This window comes from Athene cunicularia, assembly GCF_003259725.1.
Source record: "Athene cunicularia isolate RWA chromosome 15 unlocalized genomic scaffold, athCun1 chr15_part1, whole genome shotgun sequence".
Lineage (NCBI taxonomy): Eukaryota > Metazoa > Chordata > Aves > Strigiformes > Strigidae > Athene > Athene cunicularia.
In genome coordinates, this window is record NW_020799121.1 from 2,300,512 (window position 1) to 2,315,523 (window position 15,012).

The 15,012-nt window shown below is 37.8% G+C and overlaps 1 protein-coding gene across 1 annotated transcript in view; it reads left to right on the forward strand.

Annotated features, from left to right (window-relative positions):
• The window catches only part of MED13L (mediator complex subunit 13 like), a 200,075-nt gene that overhangs the window by 80,651 nt on the left and 104,412 nt on the right, over positions 1-15,012 (forward strand). Inside the window, exon 3 of the mRNA XM_026859606.1 lies at positions 12,062-12,146. Within this exon, the coding sequence (XP_026715407.1) occupies positions 12,062-12,146 (85 nt within the window). The remainder of the gene's footprint in view (positions 1-12,061; positions 12,147-15,012) is intronic.

The following is a 15,012-nucleotide window of genomic DNA, read 5'->3' on the forward strand; positions in this document are numbered from 1 at the left end:
ATTAAGTAATTTGTAATCTTCTAGGTAGTTCTTATGTAGAGAAACATTTAACAACACTAAATTAAAATACAAATTTATGTGTCTTTTTTTTCTGGTTGTGATGTGTACAGCAGGTGCTTATTCTTAAATATGCTTAGATGAGCTCTTATGTAGAGAAACATTCAACAGTTCTAAATTAAAATACAAATTTATGTGTCTTTTTTCTATTTGTGATTTGTACAACAATGCTTATTCTTAAATAGGCTTTCTTAGGTGAGTTCTTATTCTTCTCCTGCTTATAAGCCCTTTCATTTTGTTTCTGCAATGAAGATGTAACAATTTATGACATCACATTAATATCCATGGCAACAGACTGTAAAGTGAACAACATATTACATTTGCATTGCAGAATCAGCGGTGAGGGAGATGGCTCCTGTTGAAACATGGATATGTGAAATAACTCAAACAGCGAATACAGAACGTGTGTGTGGAGGAGAAATTTTTTGTAGATGTGTTTTCTCAAATTTTATAAAACTGATCTTTAAAAGGAGTACAAAAAAAAGTACAGAAGAGTCAGAAGTTTCATCACTTTTTTGGTTGAATATATTCTTCCCTGGCCGTTCCTGTCAGTGCCTGGGAATCTTTCTCAGTTGTGTCTTCTGTTTGCAGTATCTCTCGTAGAAGAGATCTTTACAGAAGGGATTTCTGTAGATCAGGGCTGACTTTAAATTAATAATTGTTATATATATTCAGCCTTAATGATTAGGAGAAAAGGTGCCAGTGTGATGGCCTAAGGTAGTCTGTAAAGTCTCGATGCTTAGCTTATTATTGTGCACAATTCCAAGGATTCACATGTTTCCAGAATGGCTCTCCAGTCTTCAGTAATTTTTTTCCATCCCCAATGCTGTGTACCATGTGTCATCTTTTTTTCTCCTTTTCTGTAATACACCCTGTTTATAAATAAGAATGTTCTTACAAGTAAAAATGTGCTTATTAAGAAAATGTTTTTCTGTCCCCATCTAAAAGAGCATCTGTAGTCTTCCCTGCTTGAAAAGGTAGATTGGAGTAGATGGGGATAAGGAGGGAGAGAGGTTGTTATCCAATAGTGAGTTTTTAATACTTGTGGTGTGGGGCAGAATTCTGTTTGTCCCTCTTGCTCTGGCTGGCCAGCCTTACAAACAGCCATCTATTGTGCTGCTTTGATTACCGTGCTGATGTTGCTGTGAAGGGGGAGGAAGAATCTGAGCACATCTCATTGATTAATTTTATAGCTGAAGTTTCCTGTGTTGAAAGGTGCTGCCACCATAGCGTTTGTAACAAATAGGTAGTGTTAGTGAAGCTCAGCATTATTAAAAAAACAGCCTCAGTGCAGCACAGTCTCTAGTCATTGCAGCAGCCTGGTTGAGTATGAACTTAAAAAGTCAGAAATTTTGAAACTTTCCAGGAAAGGCCAAATGTGTGAAACAATATTAGTTAAAAATCAGATGTCTGAACATGTAAGTATCTGTTCAACCAATGGAAGGAAGTAATGGGCATTCAGATTTTCAAAGATCTTATTTAGCCTTTCTCAGGGGACCATTATATAGTTTTGATACTGGGCACTTTGACTAGATTATTTTTCAAGGAAGTTAGTCTGTTTTTAAAGCTGTTTCATATGCAGCATTTTATTTTAAAAGTAGCGATTAAACTGCTCCTACTCAAAATCTGCCTTTTTCTAATATGTTTATTATTGAATGTGGTCATTTTTTTCAGAATTTTTATTTTTAGCCCGTATGATCTCGTATCCTTTTCTTAATCTGAAAAACAGATCCTACATGGAAAGTCCAGGAACTGGTTACATGCAGCTCCCTCTGCCGGCACTCTGTCAGAAGATGACAAAAATATATTTAAAAACCTGCTTGACATTCTGCTGCCTAAATATCAGACCACTTTGTTGGTAGAATGCAATACATGGTGGTGTTGCACAAAAGCTGTTACTTCACTTTTACTTCTTCACAGAAGAACACAAAGTATTTTGGCATGCTTCTTGGGGAGCACTAAAATCCATTAAAGAACAAACAAAATGACAAAAATAGGGTTGTCTTTGAATTCTTCTCTAGCCTTTTATTCTGTGTCTGTGGTTTCGAAAGTCTACGGTTTTCTTTAAAAAGGGAAACAGTTTGCACAGTCACATTTTTAAAGAGGCTTCATTTCACCACTTCTGCTCTGAATACCCAAACGTAAGATTCATTTTCAGGGTTGGTGTGTGTTTGTTTGTTTGGTGGTTGTGGTTGTTTGTTTTTGTTTTTTTTTTTTTTTTTTTTTTTTTTTTAAAAAGAAGGAAAAAACAACAAAAAAACCCGAAAAAACAACAGTAGCAAACCTGAGAGTCTGGAAACTTTTCTATTGAAAATACAGTACTTCATTTACCAGCATCAAGTCTGAGCATAAACATTTTTGCACTGATGTTAGGTGATTGCTGAAGCCTGACCCTCTGCTTCTCAAGTATCATATAAACACTATAGGCTGAAATTTGTTGCTTAACTTTTGCTACTGAAAAAAGTCTGCCAGCAACATTAAATTTGGGTTTGCCTGTTGCTATTACTTTCTATTTGTGTATTTTGTGATTGATGGGTGGGGTTTAGGTTTTTTGAAATTGCTTCAACTTTTGCTTTAGCAAGTTTTTAAGTAAACAAATTGCAAAGTCAATCTTGTAGTTTGCTCCTATGTAAAATATAATGAATTCCAGGAGCGAGGTAGAAAAATGAGGAGTAAAATAAGCTGTAAAACATTATATCTAAGTTATGTATAAACTAGAGGCAAATATCTGTTGGTTTTTCTAGTTTCCAGAAAATAATATGAAGAGATCTGATCTAACATGTACCGCATATAATGGAATTAGTGTTGTAGTTCACACTTAAGACCTTTAGCTGTTATGTGTTTGTGGTACATGATGTATGTTTAAAATGGGAGGCTGCTATAAAAATATTTCCTGTGTTCCTTAGTTAAATCAAAATCTTGTTTTTTCACAATATAGCATTACAAGTAAGTTAAGGTAACGAAGATTTTCTAATGGAAATTGTTATTTCTATAACCATTAGGTTAAAAATAAATAAAGATAATAAGAAAATAGTAATCTAGGGGCTGTAAGTAATTACACAGTATCAAAAGGAAGTACGAACTGAGAAAAGCACAATTCTTAATTTTTATGCAGAAGAGTAAACTCAAATTTTAGCTAGTGGAAAACCAAATATTTACTTAGTTAAATAAATGTACAGCTGAGATGGAAATACTGTAGTTTTTTGTTCCACAAAGTACAGCCTAGATGGGTGGAGGGAAGATAACTGTGATCATGGAGAGACTGGACAACGTTACACCCTTGAATTTCTCCGTAAAGGTGTCTTTGGATAGGTTGGAGATCTTGTCTGTCTTATGTTTGTAATCTTATCACTTAAAACCTGTGGCAGCCTGCAAGAACATTGTAAAGCAGCAAATATTAATAATAGAGAGAAGCTGGCTTTCTTAAAGATGATTATATTTTTTCCTGTCTATAAATGTGCTCGTTGTGTAACGTGAATGCATTAGCCTCCCTGAAATGCAAGAAATGAAAGGCAGCAAGAAGCAGTTCCATTGTTATCACTCCAGGCATGTCTAATGAATCGTGTTTCCATGTTCTCTTGGTCACGCTGCAGAGTGCCCTTAGCCAGGGCTAAACCTCCTGTAAAATGCTCTTTAGGATGACTGTACAAGCACAGGAGCGCGCCTGCGGGGGGCGGGAGGGGAGGCTGCGGAGTGCCCTGCTTTCCCCTACGGCTGCCGGGATTCCTCCCAGGGCTGGCGCAGGAGTTGGGGCCAACTGGTTGAGTGGCGAGTGGATGGCTTTTCAGGGACTTGGCTCCTCAGAATTGCTGTTCAGAGTGGAATCGTCTCTCTTGAGCTGTACAGTTGCTTTTAAGGCAAACCTGTGTTCGAGAAGAGGGAAGAAAGCATCCCAGCACTGCTTTCCAGAGTGATCTATCTGTATTTCAAGAATGACGTCTTGCATACTTTATAAATGAGAAAAGACTTTCAGTTCCTTTCGCTTTCCAAGTATGGATTAATATGAACTGTATTTTTCCTAAGAACAAGCCTTGTGTTCCTCTGGTGGTGGCTGAACTTACTCTAATTTCTCTTTAAAGAGACTCGCTGCCCTCCATGCATTCTGTGAACTCCAACAGAGCCCCAGCAGAGCAGGGGACAGGGAAATACTCGCAACATGCTATCAATGAAAAACAGCATTTATGTTTAGAGAAGAAAAATAGACGTCCACATTCTCGTTGCATTATCACTGCAGAGAGGAAGATCTCACTGATGCAGATAAAATTCCGTACCTTTATTTTCTTTGAACCTAGAAAGATCAAAAGGCAGAAGTGGGGGGTTTGCAGTGGAATGAGGGTTGCGCTGGCTGTGGGTCCTAGGTGGTCAGTGAAAATAGGAGGAAATGAAGAAAACCTGGAGATTTGGAAGGGGAAAGAAGAATGCAAATCAGGTTTGGAGAGGAGAATTTATTTCCTGGGATTAGGAGAGAACAGTAATACTTTAAAATTTATTTGTCTTCAAATTTTTTGGGTTACTTTTATGTTCTTCTGGGAAACTATTTTTTTTAATGCCCTTATACCAAGTAGTTGAAGAGGGAAAGGAGATGTAATGGAAAGTGAAAAGTTCAGAAATGTGGGAGGAAATGCTAGAAACTCCCAGGAGTAAATTTAAGAAAGTACTTTTTTCGTAGTGGCATCTTTGGCCCTGAACACTTTAGAGGGAGATGGTGAGAATCTCTCCAAACTTTCAGGCCGTTTTCACTATGATCAGTGTAAATCAAGGATTTGGGGGGAGTTTTCTAAGGCACAAGAGCAGCAAACAACCTCCACTTTTCTTTAGGAAGCAGTGTAAACCTCATAAAAATTGTGCCATATTTATTTTCATTTTACTCTTTCTTGGGACAGAGCTGGTGCTTGTAAAAAGCATTCAAAGCAAAAACCACACAGTAAACTTAACTGCTTTATTTGGAATCTTTTACATCTCTAAAGCAAGCTGCTCAGTGCTCTTAGCTGATTTTGCATTCCTGTGTAGAAAGACTTGAGCTATAATTACACAGAAATGTCTATACTGATTTCATAGATAATAATTTTGGTTTTGGAGAAGTTAGAGATTACCCCTGGATTTTTGGAATATTTTGAAGTGAACTTCTAAAGAACCAGAAATGATTACATATTTTGCATGACCAGTTTGTTCCTAGTGCCCTTTGAGATGTTGTAGAGTTAACTGTGATACTGAGAATTTCACTTGCAAAGATCTTCGTTGTGGTGTTACAATGGAAAGGCAAAAAAGGGCTGTGCAGGAGTAGAGGAATGTATGGGAGAGGATGAGGGGGAGAACGTAACATTTTATGTATATTTTATAAAAAATAATTTTGTGCTTACTGGGAGTGAGGAAGTGATAAAAGTAATACTTTAAGTAGTGCTAACATAATCTAAGTGCAGATAGTTACCTACCATCTGTTTTTCAATAAATAGCTATTATGCTAATTTCTGTTTCAATGCGCAACAATTAAAGCGTGGTAGTATTCCTGTGATATTCAACAGCTGTTGCCTTTGAAGGTTTTATTTATCTTTCTGAAGTGCAACAATTTTAGTTTCACAGTCAACTCTGCTTGAAAGTGTTAGTTTTTATTTAGAAAATTGTGGTCCATTGAAATGCAAACTTGGGTCATGTCTGAACAGCAATCTTCAGCCATGGTCTCCGTTAATATTCCCATTCCCTGGAAGCGTGGAGCCAGACGTGAGCTGTTAAGGATACCTTGGCAGGACATTGATTGTAAATGCTCCTGTGCTGCAGTGCACATATTCCCAGCACTTCACATAAGCTCTGTTTGTAAATAGATTAACACAAATGGATCGTTTTGGTGAGCATTTCTTCTGTACTGGTTCTTTTTTGGCTGATGAGTTGACTTGAGAGACAGAAAGCCAAGATGAATTCTCAGCACTGTAAGAGTAAGCAGTACGATTTCCCTACAATCATAACCAGTGCAAGGAAATTAGATCTCTAAGTGGGTTGAATCTGATTTAGTAATAAGTCAATTTAATCACTAATGACTTCAAACGCAGATTTTACAAGGTGATCAATGGCAGTATAACAATGATCGATCAATAGCATTGTGTTTAATTGGATTTTTATGGGTATAATATACTTTTTCAGAATTAATGTACCATTGCATTGCTTTGTTACTCTTAACTCATTTTTTCAGAAGAAATGATGCTTCAAAATGCTAGTTGGTCTTTGAAATATTGTTTTAAGGGCACATTAATAAAAATTAAAATGAAAAATTAAATGCTTGCTTTTAGTAATTGAATTTCTGATTTTGTTCAAGTTATTTGGCCGTATGTTTTTAAAAACTGTATTGACACAGAGAAAAATACTCCCATTCTTCATATGTCATGGTATCGAGGAGACAAAATATCAAAGAGTAAGAAGGAACATACAGTGCTCTGAATATGAATCCTGAGTAGCCAAGTAACTCCCCTTCCTCTGCAGTTTGACATAGTAATCTTCCCTCGAAGTAATCTCCTTGTCCCATGTGTCCTGCTTTAATCTATCAGTATTTCTGCAGTGTGCAGCAAGAAATTGATTTTCAGTAATTTTAATGGCTGAATAACTGGTCTTGTCCCAGAGTGTTTTTTCATATTTGCAGTGGCCAATGTGGTAACTGAAGTCAGTGTTCTGGATAATAGGTTTCATTAGTTTTGATGCCTGAGGTAAAAAAGCAGTAGGTGGGAATAAAGACTGTTTTTGATGTCTAGACGTTCATTTCAGCTGTTGCTGCAATATGATACATTAAAAGGAAATATGTAACATAGCTCTGAGGAAATATGTATTCTTTGAAACTAATTCTACTTTTAAACTGCATAAGGCAGTGTGACCTGAATTATTAAAATGTGGGTGGCTGTATTTCTTAAAGGTATAACTATCTCTGCAATGCCGACACAGTCTCAACTTGCTTTCTTTTTCCTTCCTATATTTCTTTTAAGTAAAATATGTCAGTTTGGTCACTGAAGCAGAACAGAGATCTTATTATCTTTCCAGTGTCTCTGCTGGGAGACCTAAAATTATTGAAGTATTTGCTTTGATATTTTGCTGTGACTTCCCTCCTTGAAATTTTTATAATGGCTCTTTTTTTTTTTGAGAACATGGCTGGCTTCATAAAAATCGTTGGACTCTTTGAAGACCTTAATATCTCTGACTTGAAAATAAAAAACGACCCTAAGCCAACTAAGCTGCTCATTAATGTATGTTTAAATTATAAATTTACAGTAGAAGTTAAATTATTGTAGGTGGCTTTAATTCCTTTAACATCCAATCTGCAAGGATAAACTTAAATATCATCACCAATATTCTATTCATTTTTTTAAACCTGTGAAAACAAAATGGTAACAAACATTTAGAAACATTCTGTGTGAAGGCTATCAATTAATTCCTATTCTATATGGAGACCAGCAGTGAGATTTAGCACCTCAGTCATAATCCACTATGACAAGTATCAAATATACCTTTTTATCTTTTTGGTTTTTCTGCTAATAATATCTTGGCATGAGAAAATAAAGAAGCGTTTTGTCTGTGGGAGATTTGTTTGCAGTTGTAAACACTTTTTCAGGTGTTGTAAGTAAAAGGTTTGTGTTTTGTTTTTTTTTTTACCTTATTCCTGTACACAATTGTATGCCGGATAATAGGAATAGGCAGGTACTCTAGCTGTAACAGTAGCTTTTATTTTTGCTACACAGTGCCTTGTCAGCTTGCACAGAATTATGTTTTGCCATTGTATTTGTTAAAACATTGCTGTGGTGTTTTATTAACTTTCCATGAAAATTTTAATGACTACGTATGTTTTCACTTCCTTAACTCTTATAGATTGAAGCAATGATGCATGCTTAGATAAGTGAATAGAATTTTCTTGTACAAAACTGGCTATCTCAAATCTTCCCCCTGACCCACCCCCTCTTTTGAAAGATCCTGAAAATTTCACACTTCTGTTTGGATCCGTATGCTTCTTCAGTGCTCTCTATCTCCACTGGATTTAAAGAGTGTATACTGAAAATGATATAATAAAGGCAGTTAGACTGGCTATCTCAACTAAGCCATTTACAAAATTACAATGAATGGCAGAGATGGCGTGACTGTACCTTCTTGTGTTTTTCTGAGAATACAGATTTTTAGAGGCAAAGTGTTAATAGACTTAGTTCTTTCTTTTGAGCAATGATTTCATTTGAAAAATAAAACAAAATACACATAGTAGTTGCTTATTTTGGTGAGAAATGTAGTGGTAAAATTTTCCCTCTGTTGCAGAACAAACAGCAAGAAGGGGATTAAATGTCTGTTTTACAGGAAAGTAAATGCTACTCCCAGTTGTAATCCTTGACTACTCTGGAATGTACGCATGCTTAGATAAGGTAGTTAGCATATACAGATAAATATGTATATATACACAGAGATGCAGATATCTACCTATATGGATCTATTGTGGTAGAGGATCAGTAGATCAGACAGACCACACAGGTGAGAAGGAGCTTGGTCTCCTGGAGGTCATCCAGTCTGACATGCTGCTCCAAATGGGATTGCAGCAAACAGCGGATCAGATTAGGGATGGCTTTGTCTACCCGGGTCCTGGCAAGTGGTGACCCACAGTTTTGTCCTGTCCACTTCCTCTCCAGAACTCATGTCCTCTCTAACTCCTCTGAGGAGAAAGCAGTTACCGGCTTTATTGTACTCTTTCTCTTACCGAAATTCAATCTTGATTCTTCCCCTAGAAGTTTTCCTTTTTGATGATGACTTTCACAGCTGTTGTATAGTGTCAAACTTGTTGCCTCTAAAGAGAAATATTTCAGCTAGAGCAACAGAAAATACCTTCAGGACAGGATATAGGTGCTTGGCATAAGTATGTTTCTGAACCTGTGCAGCACCTGCTTTCTGTTAGCTGTGTGCCTGAAAATGTTGTCAGGCGGCACTGAAAGGCTGATGAGGGCGTTACATGTCATTGTGTAGACAGAGAGACCCAACAATTATTTCCTAGTCTTCAATTTTCTGTATGGAATTTAAAATGTTCTTCAAAATCTGAAGTCTCATTACACTGCTATGGTGTGGGGAATTTTGCAATTTACAGGGATACTCTAATCTCTAGTGTTTTGCCAGATTTTGTTACTGGTCAGCATTTGCACCTTGAAGTTGTAACTTGCTCCAGTTTATTTAAGCTCTTTCTTCTGGAGACTGGATCAAGAAGCCAAAGAGCAGAGAGGAAGTGAAATGCTGCAGTTGTCGTTTGTTTGTTTTCCTTCCCATTTTAACTGCAACAGATATATGTATATACTCAATTGTGAGATGAACATTTTTAGTAGGATAAAGAAGTATTAGCCGTAATCACAGTAAGTATAGTGCATTAATATATGTGGGAATCAAAGGCATTATTTATTATAGGAAAATGGTTATGAAGATGTCTTAGAGTTAAATTTAATAGGGAAATAATTTTATTTCCATTTCATATATAATTTATGTGAATGCCAAGTAAGAAGAAAGCCAGTTTGGAAAATGAGAATATTGAGGAATGAACACCACTTCAGACTTTCCCTTTTTCTCAGTCCCACTCAACTGCTGCTCCTCAGCCAGCCCACTCTCAGTAGCAGCCTTGACCCTAGGGACTTACCTACAGGGACCTCCACCATGAGGTTATCGTGGCTTTTCCCTTCTTTTCTAGGCTCTGGGACATCTTCCCTTGCACAGCCATTCCTTCTCCTGAGTGCAGGATAACCGTGAATACACCTGTGGTGGTGTGCAGAGGGGGAGAGTGCTGCCAGTTTGCATTCCCTTGTTTTCAGTCTCAGTTCATGGAAGAGCAGTAGGATGGTATAGCCCAAAGAGGAGCTGTGCCAGTCACAGCTAAGCAGGGCAAAAGATACAGGTGATGTCCAGTACCTGAGGCATTTAATACCAAAATTATTACAGTTCTACAGAATATTACCTTAGAAACAGTGTAAATATGATCTGATCTTATTTCTTCTGGAGTCAGTGGCAGAATTATACTTGCAGAAAATAGTTCTGAGAAATGATACAAGCTGTTCTTTAATTGGGTCCCATTAGTTTATTGTGCATACCTGGGAGTCGATAGTGAGTTATGGCTGAGAAATCAGAACTGGCTGTGAGACATTTACTCTAAGATCACGGAATAGATTGTCTCTCCCATTTTGCATGAGGTTCTTAATGCAGGGGCAATATTGGCTTCTGGCACAGATGCTCAGATAGGATTAGGATGAAACTCAAGATGAGCTCAGTGCCATGTAATAGTGGATTTCTTCGGATTTTTACAGGTTCTGTCAATTTCATGTCACTCTCAATATTTGAATTCTTTCTTTTTTTTTTTTTTTTTAATATGGGGGGTTTGTAGAAGTGAACTCCAGTATGATCTCTCTCATACTGTGATAACTGTTTATGTGTTTGAGAATTGTGTAGTTTAAGTGCGAGACTGTACCAGGCTTCACTAGTTCTGAACTAGATAGAATTTATACATCATTAGTTCTGAAAATGCATGGAGAGTCTGAAGTTTCCTAAGAATACTGTTTTAAACATGAAATCTGGGGACATATGAAGTTCTATCTAGTGAACAGCTATGGCACATTACATACTCCCTGTCAGTAAGGTTTGGCAAGCATTAAAGGGGCTTTTAGTGGTTTTACAGGGAAAGATATTTGGCTCATGCTTGTGCCCAAAAGCACAAGTCTGCTTTTTCATTCTTCTGAGGAAGTAACTGCGCTATTTGATAAGGTGATTTAGGTACTAAAGCCGTGGCTTTCTCATTCTGTGAAAGGAGAGAGCTCTGTTACCAATATTAGCATATCACAACATTATGCGTTCAAAAAATGTGACTCTTCTTGTTTGAGGTTATATGCGTTACGGTTACTGGGAGAAGCAGCAGAATAATGAACAGTGCTGGGTTTTGAGACTTTGAAGTTGTAGTTGAAGACTGCTGGCAATATTAGTATTTTTCATACGGCAGAAACGCCTTAGAAGCTTTACTTTAAACACAATTGTAGAGTAAACTATACTTAGATAATAATCTCTGCATGATAGACGTGCTGTTGGAAGGTTTCAGCCTTTAAATTAGCCAGGGAGGGGTGTTAAGTATTCAGTTCTTAACATGCTGTAGAATTTTATGTTTGCATTTCTAAAGATCTGCAGAGTATTCCTGTAAAATTGAAATGACAGTACTCAGACAATTAACAAATTCTTACTCCTTGACAAAGTTATTTAATCATCTGTTTTTACTCCGCAGCTGAGATTACATCTTCTGGATGAATAAGATTTAGAATCTGGTACAGGCGTACCAAAAATAGTTTCACTCCTGGTAGTTTTAGCATCCAGAAGCAATGGAGTTAAGGACAGCAGATTTTTGAGGTTGTATATCCTTCAGGTACTAATTCATGTGACTAGTTCATGCTGCACTCCACTGTGAGAGATAAATAGATTTTATTTTTTTTCCAAACTGTCTGAAATCTCTGCAGTTTGGTACCGAGTTTACAATTTTTATTTTGGAATAAAAAACTGCTGTGTTTCATGTATTTGATGTGTATTCCTTAAACTGCAGTAGCAAGTCATTACAATGGAGATACTTCACTTGATTGTGGCAGTGAGAGGTTCAGGATAGTTGTTTAATGTTGTTTAAGTTTTATGTAAATTGATTTTACACCTTTAATGATTCACTTTGTTTCTTCATTGTCTGCATCTCTGGTTAAGTTTTAAAGGATCTCTCAGCAGTCACCGCAAAGAATGATCATGAATTCCTCACCCTGCTACTTTCATATTGAATGCTGTGAACAAATGTGTTTACTTTTATGCTTTTGTGTTTTCTTTTTTTTTTAAATTCAGAGTCTGTGTCTTCAGCAAGTAAAGATTAAAGTTACTTTGGCGATATAGCTTATAGTTGAAACAGTTTCATGAAACATGCTGCAGTTGAAAATTAAAGCTATTTTATATAAATGTTTGTATTTTCCTATTCTGAGCATGTTGATGTTTTATGTTTTTGTAGTGGTGGAAGAAGGATTGTGGGAGAATGGACTTTCCTATGAGTGTAGGACCCTGCTCTTCAAAGCAATTCATAATCTTCTGGAAAGGTAAGGAAAACTCCATTGCACTCCAGTATTTCATTTTGATATTTAAAACAACGCAGGGTATCTACAGACCATTTATATTATTATTGATCTTAAACCACATTTTGTTAGAGTAGAACTTTAGTGCAAGAAATGCAGGATAAAGATTTATCTCTTAAGTTATTGACTCTGGTAATGTATCATAAAATGCTGTGCAGACTAAACACTCATACAAAGAATAATGTTCATACATATCTCTGCTTGCATTCTTGTTAGCGGGCTGTTTTAAAAGAAAAAAACCCCCAGTTTTCACCTTCTTGAGTTGCTTAGAGATAATATTTGTATCTGACCTCAAACCCCTTTGATGAGGTTAAATAGTGTATATCTTAACAGATAACCTTACAAGAATTTAACTGTGTTCTTCTAATCATCCTAGTTACATGCATGTTATAATTTGACTAAATCTGTGCACAATATTCAGGGGGAAGCTTAACAGTTCCTGTCCCTGACAGGCCTAATGTGCTCTAGTATTGCTTCCTTTGTCTTGATCATATATATCAATACATATATATGTCATATATATGACTTGGCCACAAAGTTATTCTGCGATTAATTAATACACTTTTGACTTCTTCTTAATCCACTTAACAACTCTTGTTTACTGAAGATTATCTTGTTATTAGGCTTTCAGTGTACAATATTGCATCTTGGACTGTTGTATTTTATTCCTTCTCTGTTACTGCAGTTCTTCAGGTCATAATCATCTTCCTGTATATTTCAGTTCTTATGAATTTGGAGCTCTTCTCAGAACTAAGTGTCATTAGGCTATTCCCACTTTTTCTGAATTTTTGATAATGACAACAACAAAATATAATGTACATTTTCTGTACCAAAATTACAGTAATTTTTCAGAAAGTAGCATTGACTGTTTTTTCATTCAGAAAAAAGCTAATTGAAAATACTTTTATTTTGTCTTATTTAGTATCCTGTTTGCTTTGACGTAGGTTTACTGGTAATTGGGTTTGCATTGCATCCTGAGGGTGTGTTTCCATGAGTGTTATAGCTGTCCCCTTAACAGTTAGTAACCTGTCCATATCTGCTAGGAAGTGAAGTTTGAATGGCTACCTACGTGTATGTACACATGCACAAGGACTAGTTGTATTTCAAATTTCTTATCAGTCTTTTTATGTAATTTTTTTACATAAGTAAGTATAAAATTGAAATTTCCAATCAAGAATGTTCATTAGTTCTTATGTAGCTTTGCAGTATAAAAGGGAAAAATAATTTTATGTATGTTTGCTAATCTGTGGAACCCAGCCAACTGACTTGTAGTGGATGTTTTTATTCATTGGACCTTTTAAAGCTTGTGAAGTAAACTCTCTTTTTCTTTTTTTTTTTTTTTTAATAAATTGAAATCAGTTGGCAGAGTTAGCAGAATTGTTCTGTCCAACTGTGACTGTAAAGTCTTCAGAGCTCTTTTTCTTTCAGCAGTAGTCTGTTTGAAATACAATTGGTCAGCACGCATCAGGAGTTTGCCAAAAGCCTCATTTCATGTTGCCATAAGCTGATCCGACTCGTGCCACAGTCTCAGGCTCCTGCCCTGGGAGCTGAGCTGCCCGCGGGGCTCTCAGGGAGGCCGAGGTGGCGGCGCTGGCGGCAGACAGACCCCGCTCCTGGTACTTGGGGCTGGCGCTGAGGCACGGCTTCAGGGGCACCCTGGCTTAGAAGCATTTTAATGAAACATTTGTCAGGGTGATGTAGGATGATGGTTTACCAAACATCTATCCAGTGAGCTATGTCATTTTTACAGTATTATTACTGAGTTTATTTTAAGTTATACACTTTTAGTGTGGTTTGTCTTTTGTTTCCATACCAAATCTTAACATCGTAATTATTTCACTTAAAATATTAGTAGTAAGTATGTAGGCTTTATTAAAAAGAGCAATAATATTTTAATTTTTAAAGATCCATTTAATCCTGTGTTCAGGGAAAGCTGGATTAATGACAAAGAAATACTGAATTTTTTTTTTGATCTTATCAAAAGTTGACAGGGCTGTTGCCTGTACTGGAAGTTTTGTGAGGTTTTTTTGGTTTATTTTGCAGCTAGCATAGGACAGATTTTCAGTCAGAAACCTCTTGCGTCCCACCACAATGTAATCAGGGGAAGTTGATCAGGGTTGATAAAAGTTGGTAAGATAGGGAAGGGATCTTACTCCTGGGCTCGGCACTGGGGAGGCCGCCCCTCGCTGAGGGGTTTCAGTTTTGGGCCCCTCACCCCAAAAAGGCCATTGAATGACTCGAGCGTGTCCAGAGAAGGGCAACGGAGCTGGGGCAGGGTCTGGAGCACAGGTCTGCTGGGGAGCGGCTGGGGGAACTGGGGGGGGTTAGTCTGGAGAAGAGGAGGCTGAGGGGAGACCTCCTGGCCCTCTGCAACTCCCTGATGGGAGGGGGCAGAGAGGGGGGATGAATCTCTTGAGCCAAGGAACCAGCACCAGGCCCAGAGGGAATGGCCTCAAGCTGCCCAGGGCAGGGTCAGGCTGGCTCTGAGGAAGGATTTCTTTGCAGAAGGGGCTGTTGGGCGTTGGAATGGGCTGCCCAGGGCAGGGGGGGAGTCCCCATCCATGGAGGGGTTGAAGAGTCGGGCTGAGCCAGCGCTGAGGAGGGAGTTGGGAACGGTCAGGGTGAGGTTCATGGTTGGACTGGAGGAGCTTCAAGGTCTTTTCCAACCTTGGTGATTCTGTAATATCTGACCCGCTCTGGCTGTGGGTTGCCCAGGCAGCGCAGGGAGCGCTGGGCGCTGTGGGCCAGGAGCAGGCTGCCGCCAGCTGCCTCATGCTGCCACGCAGTGTGTCTCCCGCCAGCCCCCAGAGCCCACGGCACGCCGGCTCAG